At 40.2% G+C, this 14,408-nt stretch overlaps 1 protein-coding gene across 2 annotated transcripts in view; it reads right to left on the reverse strand.

Moving 5' to 3' along the window:
- Positions 1 to 1,266: 1,266 nt before the first annotated feature.
- The window catches only part of LOC117047269 (glypican-5-like), a 374,186-nt gene continuing 361,044 nt past the window's right edge, over positions 1,267 to 14,408 (reverse strand). For both annotated transcript variants that reach the window (XM_033150213.1, XM_033150212.1), the window contains one exon: positions 1,267 to 1,721. In XM_033150213.1, the coding sequence (XP_033006104.1) occupies positions 1,531 to 1,721 (191 nt within the window). In that variant the 3' untranslated portion in view covers positions 1,267 to 1,530. The remainder of the gene's footprint in view (positions 1,722 to 14,408) is intronic.

The following is a 14,408-nucleotide window of genomic DNA, read 5'->3' on the forward strand; positions in this document are numbered from 1 at the left end:
GCCCTCTCCCATTTAATGGTGGTGTTGTAACATCTTGTCAAGCTGTCAAACACATCAGTTTCATTTTGTAATAGAAAAGCCCTCATTACAATAACAAAAAGAAAAAAGAAAATATGTATTAGAGAACAAGCAGAAAATAATGTATTTATTCATATTTATTATTTCCTATCATAGCACAATAAAACATTAATTGTAATTAAATGGAAAATTATGGGACATACTGTTCTTCATAGCCCTGTAGAGCATCAATATCTCTTTTGAGATAAAAGGTAATAACTTCTTGTAGCTAGATGGAAACATTTGCTCCAATTCATCAAGAGCGACTCATGCAGCAGTCCTCTGCTGGATCATGCCCCACACGAGTAAGACGATGCGGTTACCCAGAGAAGAGGGACTGAGATCATGCACGAACCAACAAAACTGGCAGTGGTTGGCTCTGCCACCTTTAGTGATTGATTCCAGACCTTCCCCTCCCTCTAACAAAGGGGTTGGGAACCTGTCACACTCTAGATGTTGCTGGGCTACAGCTCCCATCATTCTTGACCTTCGGCCATGATGGTTAGGGCTGATGAGAGTTGTAGAGCCATAGCATCTGTAGGGCCACAGGTTTCCCACCTCTCTTCTGATAGCTATGTAGCACCATGTGAGGATCTGTGGACCACGGCTTTTGTTATCTCCATATGCTACACCATAGAGGAACCGTAGAGGAATTTAAATAAGTGACTGTTTATGTCTCAGCAATAAAGTGCTGCTCCTCTCCCTTTCACGTTTGTCAGATATTCACAACACAGTCAAGTCTTAAGCATATGGTAGTGAAGTGCATGGGCAGTGAAACACTTCTATATGTTTCAAAATAACTTGAGAAGTGTTTCTACGTGTTGCTAACAGTTAAGGCAGCTATACTGATACATTAAACACAGCATATGGTTCTTATATTGCTTTCTACATCCTAAACATTATGAAAGAAAATAAGAGATTTGAACATGCTATGATTTTCCTGACCGCTTCAGAATTTTATCCAACTGGTAGATAGCACTGTACTTTGCTTATAATATATAGTGGCTGATCCCAAAAGATATACCGTGTTATTGACCTGTACCTGGAAACCAATTATGCAGTGAAACTCACAAGAAAGATCAAACAAATAGGCAGCCTGTCCATTACCCAATGAGTAAAAAAAAAAAGAGGGGGGGGGAGTGCCAACATATTAATTTACAACTTTAATGTTCTTAATTGTGTCTGCCACAATAACTTAATCTACTCAGGTTTCCCGTCTTCATCCTTTTATTTTTATTTTTTTTACATCTTGAGTAGATGAGATGTTATCAAGAGCCATCTCCAGATACCGACAGCTACGGAGATGCTTGCTGTTAACCAGTCCCAGACTAATGTTTAGTACTTACACTAACATACCACATAATGCTAGAGTGCACCATTGAGAGAGCCATTAAACTTGGTTTTTACTTGGATAAGGCTGTAGGTATAAATGACAGTGGGCAGAAACTGCACAGTTACCGCCGCATAATGCAGCTACAACAAAGAGTGCCACAAAACTGCAAGGGCTGTAATAATAAAGAGCAGGGAACTTGAAGCTCTGTTTCCCATATTGCTGTCCACTTTATGTTTAGGAGATGATTTTACAGAAGCTATGGTTGTGGTGTCCACCTTTCTCACAGTTGGCTTCGGTTCATTCCTGTCTTCTGGACCAGCTCCAAGAACATCTGAAGGAGGTAAACACAACAGAATAAAAAGGGCAATGTTAGTTTCTTACTTGACACAAAATGTCAAATGCAAAATGAAGCCCCATTATCAATGAGTTAGAAATAAGGCATTCAGCAGAATCTTAAAACGTGTACACTGAAAAGCAAGTCTTGCTAGACTCCAGGGAATTTATTTCCTAACAAGCGTTCTTAGAATTGCATTTTTTTTGTGCTAGACTAGGAACCTTGGAAAGCAGGGTGCAAATCTCCACTCAGTCATGAAGCTCACTGGGTGACCTTGGGCCAGCCACAGTCTCTTAGTCTTACCTACCTTGCAGGGTTGTTGTGAGGATGAAATGGGGAAGGGAGATAACCCCTTTGAGCTCCTCAAAGGGTGGGATATAAACACAAGTAACAAACAATAAAAATAAAATAGTTTATCAATGGCTATGTTCCACTTTCACAGTCCAGGCAGCATGCCTCTGAATGGCAGTTGCTGAGAGTCTCAGGTGGAGAGAGTGCGGTTCAACTCATGCCCTGCTTGTAAGAGTCTCATAGGCACTTGGGTTAGTGGCTGCAGGAAGTCAAATGCTTGATTAGATAGGCCTATGGTCTGATCTAGCACAAGTCTTTATATGTTCTTAACGCATGAGGACAAACTTCTGAACAGTGCTTGGCATGAACTAGTTTGGTTAAAGTCACTGAATTAGTTCAAAAATATCTGAAAAAAACTTGAAAATATTTCCCATAATTGCCAGGCAACTGCCAGTTTCATTTTGGGGTAAAATTCTGAATGACTAGTTCATCTCAAGTTCTTACTCTTTAGCCTCCTTAGGCCTTTAAGCTGAAATAACAAAATTGCTGGGGAAATGAATTAAACAGTTCCCATTCCACTGTGTGCACGTGTTTATATTTTCTTGGTCTTCTTAAGTATATTTTATACATCAGCACAGCAGCTTGTAACATTCTGAATGTTGATTTTTGTTGTTGTTGAGGATAATTTGGATGAACTTGAATTGAACTGTGAACTGAACATGAATCAAACAAGTTTGTTTTTGTGAAGGGATAAATGTGAACTGGAATTAGTTCCTTTTTGGAAATACTGAACTTGAATCAGACCTGGTTACTTTTTGAAACAAACTTTCAAAGCTCAGCTTTGCAAGACAAGACTGTCAGGTCTGTGATCCAAGTGATCTATGTTCTGTCTAAGGTTTCTTGCTTGATTTGATAGCTGAAGTTCCATGGAATGCAATCACACCCTATTAAAGGCAGAGGCAAAATATGGATTGTAGTCAGTCATTAAACCAGCTTTATTTAAACAAGTAAGATCGTCTAGCTAATGGAGTTGTCTGCAGGTCTCAAGTCCACAGATGACTCATGGAAAAAAAGAATAGCTAAAAACCTTACATTTGGGTGATTATTTGTCAGAAAGTATTCATCAACTGTTCAGCCAAAGCTTAATGACAATAATCTCATTTGCTGAAGTTAATAGAGCTTTTCCACACCTGTAAATATTTGAACATTCATCTTTGACAGTTAAATCTGAATAATTTCAGAAGTTTGCTTTCAGCTAATTCAAGTGCCAATCCTCTTTACTTAGAAGTAAGAAACCAAGCTTTCTACAACTTTGAAGCGAGTCCATGTATAACTGAAAAATCATTTGTAGTTCTGAATATCTAGATGATGCAGTTATAAATCATGCAGACTGTCATGATTTCCAAATTCTAAAGCCATATCTTTTAAATCAATGCCCAATAATAATAATTTGACATTTTGCAAATATGGCAGGAAGTCCAATTTGCATGTGGCACTTTCGTGAAATTCAAACTTTGCTTTGTCTGATCGTTTCATCTGTTTATTTTTTATTTTTTAAATCAGCTCTGACAAATAAGGCAGTGGATTCTTATATGACGTTTCCTTGGTCTGAATCTGACACTTAGTTGGTGCACCTGGGGATGAAATTTGAAATGATATGACTGACATGCAGGGAAATGTTATGTAGTGTGACAGTGACAGCTCTGCTACAGAGCTGGGGTCAAGCTTTGATAACCAGACAGATTTTGTCAAATAAGCCTGTGCGAAATTTTCAGTAGAAACTGTTAGAGATTTCAAAGTGCCTACGTGCAGAAAGTCAGCTAATCACCTCAGCAATTAACAGTTGGCTGAAAGCCAAGATCTGCTCTCTCTCCAGACCCTTAGCAACGACCTGTGATTGGTCAAGGAGTTCCTAAAGAATGAGCTCTGTGTGAGAGCTGGTGTGGTGTGGTGTTTGTAGTTTGGTTACTGAAGGTTGAGCGAGAGAGAGACAGAGAGGAAAGGTTTTACTTTTGTTTCTTTTATTTCCAAAGTCTGTACATAGTAACTTATGGATACTAGTTGCTTCAATAAATACTGTATATAGTTATCCAAGTGAGTTGCTGAGTTCCTGCGTTGTGCTGTCCAGTCAATGCTCTACAGCCAGAAGCTTCCAGAAAACCTGCGTTCACTCTGCTGTGTCCAGGACTACGTTATTCCTGACACTAAATCTTAAGAGAAACTTAGGGTGGTGATATTAGAATCCTTCAGGAAAAGCTTACATGGAAAACCAGTTCCAATGTACAGTAAGAATTTACTATGCACACCTTGGATGATTTTGAAAAGCGATTCAAATATTGCCAAATCAAGTTGATAGCAGATCACCAAGGAACATTTATTTATGTATACTGTACATGTATTCTCCATGGTTCTTGCAAAGAGCTCAAGTAGCATACATGACTCTTCCCACATTTCATCCTCAAAACAGTCCTATGGGGGCAGGCTAGGCTTAGGGTTAGTGACTAACAAAGTTTGAAGACACTGTTCTTTGCAAATTCACCTGATTCACTCCTGCTGGACTAATGTGGAACAGAAAATAATTACTGTTTACTTCTCCAAATTTTGTGATATTATCGGGTCAAAGAAAATCAACATGTGTTTACAAATGCATTTTTGTTTAGATAAGTTACATTTAGAAATTCACATTTTGTGAGAAAATATGTTCAGAAATAGTATTTTAATGTCTATTTTATTGCAAAGTTTTTTTGCAAGTTTTTTTGGGTGGTGGTGGGAGAGAGAAACACAGATGAATATGAAAATGGTACCAGATGGACTTAGGAATGGAACATATGTGAAAGGGACATTGGTCCAGAAATAGACTGATCCACCCATCCCCAATAGTGATTGGCCCAAGATCACCCAGTAAGCTTCATGAATGGTATTCCTAGCCTGGTATTGTATAACCACTACACCATAATGATTCTAGCACTCTGAGAAAAAAAAAAGAACTGTTCAGCCGTTGTAATATTGGTACAGCTTTTACTTCCAGTTCTGTTGAAGAGTGCAGATAAAGCTATTGACACCCCTATTATACAGAATGATATGTAAGTGATGGTTCTGTATAAGCTGATTACACACTACAACTGCAAAGATGTAAAGCACAGCAAAGTGTACTTTACACATCCTAACTTGTTAGTTTGGTCGCATAATGGACTTAATAAGACAATAAGCTAGAAAATGTATTTCCCACAGGATATGCACTTCAAGAGAATTTTCAGTGTTAAAAGGAAAGTTCTTTTGTGCTTTAGCTGGAATTCCCATTTTATCAACATAGTTTCACTGAGACAGAGACAAACTTTGCTTTGCATTTATACAAAAAACACCCAGGCACCACTGCAAAAACGACAACCAACAATTGCTACCTGAAACTGCTTACTAAACTCAAGCATAAACGTGTCATTAAAAAAGAAGAATTATCAGCTCTATTATACAGCTAAAAACCATGTCTTTGGATTTTAGAAATACAGTAGATTCCTGGAAGAACAAGCTTGTTAGGTGGCATAGATTCCAGAAATGTAATCTGAGATCACTGTCTGCAGGCCAGTGGCTTTGGAGAACTATCAGTAAACTGTCCCTGCATCATAAAAATGCAATCTCTCTGCAACACAAATCGCGAAAGAGGTGCTGTGTGTTCCCCTCAGCTTCATCATAACATCAACATTCATTGGGGGAGACTAATGGCTTTGAGTTGCCGACAAAGGTCCGTATAGTTAAAGCTATGGTTTTCCCAGTAGTAATGTATGGAAGTGAGAGCTGGACCATAAAGAAGACTGATCACCGAAGAATTCATGTTTTTGAATTATGGTGCTGGAGGAGACTCTTGAGAGTCCCACGGACTGCAAAAAGATCAAACTTATCCATCGTTAAAGAAATCAGCCCTGAGTGCTCACTGGAAGGACAGATCCTGAAGCTGAGGCTCCAGTACTTCGGCCACCTCATGAGAAGAGAAGACTCCCTAGAAAAGACCCTGATGTTGGGAAAGATGGAGGGCACAAGGAGAAGGGGACGACAGAGGATGAGATGGTTGGACAGTGTTCTCAAAGCTACCAACATGAAGCTACCCAAACTGGGGGAGGCAGTTGAAGACAGGAGTGCCTGGCATGCTCTGGTCCATGGGGTCACGAAGAGTCGGACATGACTGAACGACTGAACCACAATGGGTTTGCGAATGTACTTAAGGTTGGCTGCAGGTAATGGCTGCATAAGACGAAAGAACAAGTGCCATCCCATCATGTCATTATTGAGAATACAATTCCAGACTCAGTGCTATTTCTCTGATACCCTGTGCTGGGGTTTACACAAAGGGATGGGGGAAGCAAAAAACAAAACAAAACAAAAACAAAAACAAAAAACAGAGCAGGCAGGAGCTATTTACAGGGAAAGAACAGAAGTATGAGAACACTGAAATGGACATCCTTTGGGCTGCCATTAAAGTAGATAAATGGAACCTGAAACAAATTACTGCAATGTGGAGTGTACCTGCTCCCCTTTTCATGCATTTTTCAGGATACTCCATTACGTTTTATTCTCTCTCCCCTCCCGTTTTCTAGTCCCCCAATATGTTAGTTAGCATTCTGTGACCATTGGGGATGTTCAGTCCTCTTTGGACTGCTTCAGAGTCTCCCCACCCTGCCCTTGGGTTTGTGCTAAACATTTTTTTGGTACAGGCAACGACTAATTTACACACGTCCAATTGATGTGTTTGCTCCGCACACATCCATTGCGCCGAACCCAGAAGTGACTTTAGAAATGGCAAGAAGGGCCTACAAAGATCCTGAAAGGGCAAAAAAGGCATGAAAACAGCCCCTAATAAACTCTGGCACTGACCATTGAGGCCTGTGGGGAGTTGGGAGTTTGAGGGAGGATGTTTGGAGGGAGCGATTGTGGTGGGGTTAGGCAGAATTTGGTGTCTGGTAACTGCTACTTGTTTTTGAAAATTTTCTCAAGGGTTTCCAGAGGTTTAGAGGGTGTTTGCAGACTTTTTAGATGGTGTTTCAAATGTATGTGATTTCATGTAAATATGCGGTACCTTGTACAAACCTTGGCCTGAGCCTGTTGATTTCACCCCACCCCACCCAATGCATTTGCTGTGCTGTTTTGGCTACATATTGGCACTCCTGCCTGAATATCAGCAATAGAGGGAATTATTAAGAATAAATCATGAGAAGAGGTGGTTTTCTGACAGCACCTGGGCCCTCTTTCCATCACTGTCATTCTCCCTTTCGACTGCGGTAAAGGCACAATTTCTCCATTGCCTCTTATATCATCTTGGGCTGCTGACTTCAGCTCTCTTGAGCCAGCTGATTAAATAAAGACCTCACTAAGTCAAATCTATCCCCCACTTTCACTTGGCTATATCCAGCATTGTAACTTGATTGGCCTCTATAAATTGGCCAGGTTGGAATGTATTAATTCATTTATTTTCCGTATATTGACTTAACCAAAACATCTGAGGTAAGATTGAATGCTATCAACAAAAGGGCTGTTGGCTTTTAAAAGCCTCCCCCTCAGTACTGACTGCTTAATGCACTACATAACAAGCATTAAATAATACATTAGGAAAATCTGTCTTTAACCTTTCTAAGGAAAGGACTTCAACGTTAATTTTCTCGTTCACTGTGGTTTCATAGCAAAGATTATTCCACAGGATGGTATGCATGGCTATTTAGAATAAAAAAGTTAGAAGGTTAGATGTGCAAACAGGGCATTTTGTAAATTTCTCTTTAAAAATTAAACACATGGTGTTTGATAAAGTATTGTAATCAACCAGGGCCATTCTTTCACTGGAGAAACCTCAGCACAGAGGCTGTGCAATGTTTTATTCATTCTTGATGGGAATTATCTCTGAGATGAAAGAAGAGAAGGAGCTTCCTCTTAAATATTGGACGTACCAGGAGCAAATACCTGGGAGAATGCAATACTGAATTTTAGACACTCCCCATGCGATTATACATAACTTGTAAATGCTATCTTTGGCTATAATGCAGTCTCAGTGGCAAGAATGAATTTAGCAAATCTATGTCAATGTATGTGAGAATATGGGGGAGAGAGAACAAGCAACAATTTCAGGCCCCACCATAGGGATGAGCAAATCTATTTCTAGTTCCTCTCACTTTTACATGTCTTCACCCATAATTCCATTTCATTTATGCATTAATCTGCAATTCTAAAATATCTTCAGAAAATAGGTATTTTTAATTTAATATGTATTTTTAAAATACATGTTTAAATGCATTTTTTTCGTTAAAAGACAACTTTAATTGTATACTTGGATATTAAACTAATAAGAACTGTGTTGCAAAAGAAATTCCAAATCTGACTGATAACTAAGCTCCAATATATACATTAGATTGAGTGGTGTGGATTGAGTCATTTCATGCAGGAATTCTAAAAGGTTGAAGTCTCACCTGAATACACCCCCCCAAAAAATTATATACAATAAGATTCCTGCCCCATAGGAATCTGCTGCCTGTGCAGGCCACACCTGTCCAAAGAACTTGTCCATACCCTCAGGTTTCAACAACTGAAAATCATCCTGTAGCCAGGACATAGGCACAAACATCTAGCAGTTTCTACTGTAGGTCACAGCATCTATGAGAAATTTTATCCTCAAATTGCTTAGGAAACATGACACCGTGTGCCACTAAGGATTCTGTAATGGTTTGGACAAAAACCCAGTTTCCTTACCTGTAACTGGTGTTCTGCAGTCACACATATGTGTTTCTAGTTTTCGACCTCTAACCTCCCTGAGGTATGTCCCAGGAATGAGGAAGACAGTTGTGGAAAGGAGAGCAACACCTGTCCTCCTGAGGGGTGTGTGACCTTCACTGAGAGGGAATCAACTGGATTTTAATCTGCGTATGTATTCAGAGTTTACAGAAACATGTTGAATTCCCTTAGGTGTTTCCATATACCTGCCCTTTGTTCACTCATTATGATGGAACTTTTGCTAGTCAATTAATACATTTAAAAGCATTGGTAAATAATTTCAGAACAAATAAAGACATTTCCAAAAAGAATTTGGTATTGCAGTCTTAGCATTTTAATAAAGCTCAGCATCTCCTGTATAAAGACAATTGTTTAGAGTGATATCTGGTATCAGAAAACTTTTCTTACTCAAGATTACACAAAGCATGTGGTTCTCTCATCACCTAGAGATACTGTCAAAGTACTAAGGACAGTCAAGATGTTATCTTAAGCACAACCAATTATTAAATATATAAAGTCAAAGGAAAGACTTCATCAAAAGTTTAATATAGAGGAAACTGTGCCAAGGTTACAGAAGCTACCTAACTACATTCAAAAGCAAATGCCTCAGGATTTAGGGATCACACGGAATTAATTCTTCCACAAATGCTGAGATTCATAAAAAAACTCCAGCAGTTCCTAATCTTAAAAGTCAATCAGAAAGCAAGGTGGGAATACGTTGGATATGCGTTAAGGATGAAGAAGAACATCTGCCACAGCTAGTGAAGAATAAACATGTACGTAAATGATGGATAACCAGAAGATTTTACCCCTCCACAGCGTCTAGGGATGAGAAATCTCTGGACTATAACAATAGAAAGAATATAAAAGTATCCAAATTGGAATTGAGATCCTAGTATCCCAGTTCTAGAATTCACATACAGCCTAGACCCACTGAAACTGACCAGATCAAGGGTGCTTCAGGGATCATATTATCCCATATGAATCTCCTGGTATGTTGAAGTCATAACTTGAATATGATGACAAGAAACAGGGAATTGGAAGTAGCAGCAGCCTCGTTGCAGAACCCCTTGCCTAAAGAGGCCCACCAAGGAAGTATTCTCATTGTTTTTATGTAGTTGGTGTCAATGTTTCATTTGATTAGCTGTCAACACGAGCACTATTTTAGCTGAAGGAATGCATGAATATTTCAGAAGGCATTTGAAGGTCTTCTCTGAAGGCTGTTTCAATACTACTGCGATCTTTTAGTAGGTCTGTTGGTCTAGTTTTATGTATTTTATTTATCGATATGTGTTTTATGCTAACATTATTGTTCTTTATGTAATTTATAAGCTGCCCTGAGTGCTCCTTTGGGGCTAGTAGGTGGGTTAAAATACTACTAATAAATCAACAATGTAATGTTCAGTGCAACCCAAGAGATGAGCATTGCTCGTTCTAATCTTTGCTGCAGTTCAGAAAGACATGTACACCCATAACCAGAGATGTTACTTGGGATGCCGAAGTACATCTACCTGATGAAGATCTAGCTGCCCATTCAGTCAGGGACATACATGCACAGAAGTCTTTTCCTGCATGAACACAGCCCATGCTGGATGGCAGCAATCAAGTGTGGTCTGCCAGAGTTAACAGGAAGAGTAGTTATCACTCAAAAGAAGACCTGATTTATCTTTTGCATGCCAGAATTAAAAGACTTTCTTGGAATAACATTAAAATGCTCAAACAACACTTCTTTCATTGCCTAATAGTTAAACTAAGAAGGCGCAACTGTGACTAGTATCACTAAACCTTGTGTTCCTAGAGAAGAAAGGTCACCATGACTTATGATCTCTATTCCTTATGCAACATATGTGCACTTAGCTGACAACTGAGGTGTTCGTATACATAAGGAGTGATGGATCATTATGCTAGACAAACAGACTGGCCCTGTAGGGTTTGAAGAGAGAATCCAATTTTGTTTGGAATACAAGCAAGCAGAGACTAATTACAGACGCCTTGAGCCAACTCAAACATTCACTGGCTGAAGTGGTTTAGAAGGAAACAAAACACCACATCCTAGTTTTGCCTCTGAGGTTTGGACACGACACATAATTTTCATGTCGGGACACTTTTTCCCAACTGAAAACCGAGATAGCAAAGCCTTGTGCGAGCACTTCATGATTTGTGATGGGCCTGTAATTCAGTGGTAGCAGGAGCGCAGGCTTGCCTCTGCTATTGAGGGGGCCAATGTCTGATGACATGCGCCACGTCGCACAATGTGCTGATGTAGCATGTGCCACTGACATAGTGCGCAGCACGTCACTGCTCAATATTGAGGGGCCCCGGGCTGCTCCTTAAAAACTGGGGATGGGGGGGCAAAGAGCCTCGGCCTCCCCAGCTGGTGTGCCTGAGTGGTAGAGTACCTCCCTCCCTTGCAGGCAGCACGTCCCAGGTGCAATCCCCAGCATCTCTAAGTAGGACTAGGAAAGACTCATGCCTGAGATCCCAGACAGTCTATTTCAGTCAGTGCAGACAATAGTGACCAGGTCAGTATAAGGCAATTTCCTATGTACACTTCAGTAACACAAGAGAGACTGGGCCAAACTAATAGGCCAGGACATGAAGATGTTGAGGAGAGCAGCAAAGCCTCATGGTGCATAAAAGGTAAAGGTAAAGGTACCCCTGACAGTTAAGTCCAGTTGCGAATGACTCTGGGGTTGCGGCACTCATCTCACTTTACAGGCTGGGGGAGCCAGCATTGTCTGCATCTGCAGACAGTTTTTCCAGGTCATGTGGCCAGCATGACTAAGCCTGTTCACGCGAAGCCGGAGCAGCGCACAGAAACGCTGTTTACTTTCCTGCCAGAGCGGTACCTATTTATCTACCGGTACTTGCACTGTGTGCTTTTGAACTGCTAGGTTGGCAGGAGCTGGGACCAAACAATGGGAGCTCACCCCGTAGCAGGGCCCCCAACCTCCAACCTTCCAATCAGCAAGTCCAAGTGGCGCAGTGGTTTAAACATATAAGGGCACAAATAATTGAGAACTTGAAATCTGTCACCTTTTCTGGTCTTAGCATCCTCATATGAATTGCAAAATGCTCAAGCCTGTTAGCGTCTTCAAATATATCCTTCAAAAGTCACATAACTATCTGTGGTCAGAGGTCAGGTATCTGGGTGATTTGCAATAGATTGGAAAGGGCTTCTTTCTGCTGAGTAACAATGGCAACGAAATGACCTTCTTAAATTGCACCACTGAAACAGAGTGGAAGGTCTGTGGACCTGGATAGCTCAGTTGGTTAGAGCATGGTGCTGATAACACCAAGGTTGCAGGTTCGATCCCCATAAGGAGTAGCTGCATATTCCTGCATTGCAGGGGGATGGACTAGATGATACTTGGGGTCCCTTCCAACACTATCGATTCTATGAATTCTCTAATTAATTATTTCAATCCAAATGTATATGTTTTGCACCTTGTTCCTATTATGGGATCTTCAACTTCTAACTACAAACAAAGTAGATCTCACTTGTTTAAAATCTGCCCTACCCTGAACTATATAATCACAGCTGTCACAACAATGAGTTTTAGCAGGACATTTATGAAGTAAGTGGCTTGTGAATATGTTATTCCCAAACTTATTTCCTGGGAAGCACAATGAATTGATTTCATTGTGGATTATTTTCAAGTTAAGTGCATTTAAGACTAAAGTGTAGGTCTCTAAGGCTGCAGTCTATACACACTTACTTGGGAGTAGGTCCAATGAATACAGTGGGGAATTACTTCCAAGTAAGCCTGCATAGGATCAGACTGCATGAGTTTGAGCTTCGGCCTTGGCAAGTTATCACAAGGAGAATAAAAAAGTCATATGGCATCCATCTTGAGGAAAATGCAAGCATGTTTATAGTGATATTCAGTAAGTTGATGAGCTCTCGTCTGATCAAAGAGACTGTTTTGGTTGACAGCTTTGTGAGAAAATTAAAGAAAAGTGCAACCTGGTGGAACAGGCTCTTAAATTACAGTAGATGCTGCACTACTGTTATTACATTTTTATCACCTTTGGTATCACTAGCTGAAATTGCTTTTACATATCCAAAACAAGGAGCCCTCAAAACAAGGTAATAACCATGAAATGTGCAGTTTTCCAAGAGCACCAAACAATTTCCAAATGATGCATTATCCTGACTTCATGACCAATACTAATTATTTTCAAATGTGGCTGTAGCAGACAAATGAGAGAAATGAAAGATTATGCCTCTTAGAATGAAAGTGGAAATTAGAGAACCCTCAAACTGTCATGCCTGTAGAATTCATAATGCAGATCTGGGGTCCTAATGAATTCTTTTCTGCCAAAGAACTGGTTGAGGTAGTCAATTGATATTTATTCATGCAGTAGAATGCATGATTAATAAGCCTGCTTTGGATGCTGCTTCTGCTAGTTGCCAGCACTTTTTAAAATTAAAAACAGGACAGTCCCAAGGCTTGCTTCTGTACTAGTTAATCATTTTTACCAACATATGGGAAGAGCAAGATATAAATATAATAAATACACAAATATGGACTGGAATGAATGAGAGTTCCCACTAGGGATAGATGAATCTAACTATTTGGTACAGCAGCTTCAGCAACAGGAATATCCCACCCTTTGACAACTAATGATTTTGAACTTCTCTCCCTACTCTTTTCTGATGTCACCTCTTCCAATATAGCAGGGTGGGGAACCTCAGGTCTAGGGCCCAAACAATGTTGTTCAACCCTCTCTATCTGACTCCTGTGGCTCTCCCCAGGCCACACTCTTCTCTGAGTGCTTTTGTGTGGCTGGAATGTGTTGTCGAATAATGCAGCCCACTTGCTTGGATGGGAGATGGGAAAATGTGTATGTGTGTAGAGAGAACCTCTGACTTTTGTGTGGGTGGATTACAGCCTAATGTACAAGGTTGCATTCCCTGCTCTCCCTCCTTGCCCCTCTGGCCCTGCCTACCACACTGGCATGTGGCCCATCAAACGGTTATCAGTAAGAAAATGTGGCCCTCAAACTGAAAAAGGTTCTCTGCCTTTGCAATACAGGGCCTCTGTTATCCCCAGTTACTGCAGTTGTTAGCTGCACAAATAAAATTACAAATACAAAAGAATGGGGTCAGTTGTCTTCAGGAAAGCATTGTGCAGAACCTATGCATCATTTACAATGCTGTATTTTCCTCTCGTTCGACATAACTGAAAGCAGTTTCATTGTATGCCTATGCTGAATATTATATCTTCTTTGAGGTGGAATTGCAAGACAGCCTGCCTGTTTTTTTTATGTTTTCACTGATACACAACTGCCAGAGCAAAGGATGGTGGTTTTCATGAGGAACAATAAAATCCTATTGCCGGCGGGCGGGGAGGCGAGCAAAGAAAAGAAAGCAAACCAACATAGATAACTGTTGTGTGATAAAAACGCCAGTTTATTTCTTTTGGAACAAATAATTGGAAGCCACAACCAAGAGGCAGATAATATGCCAAACTAGGCATGCATGCATGCACGCACTCACTCACACACACACATTAGGAGTTTCTGTTTGTATCGCATCCTGAAATGAATGGGTCTAGAAGAAAGAAAGCAGTGTAAGGGTGTGCTTGAAACATCTGTTTTCCTCTTTATAACACAGGTTACCCAAAGTTTTGGATTTTAGAT

Source organism: Lacerta agilis, chromosome 5, assembly GCF_009819535.1.
Source record: "Lacerta agilis isolate rLacAgi1 chromosome 5, rLacAgi1.pri, whole genome shotgun sequence".
NCBI lineage: Eukaryota > Metazoa > Chordata > Lepidosauria > Squamata > Lacertidae > Lacerta > Lacerta agilis.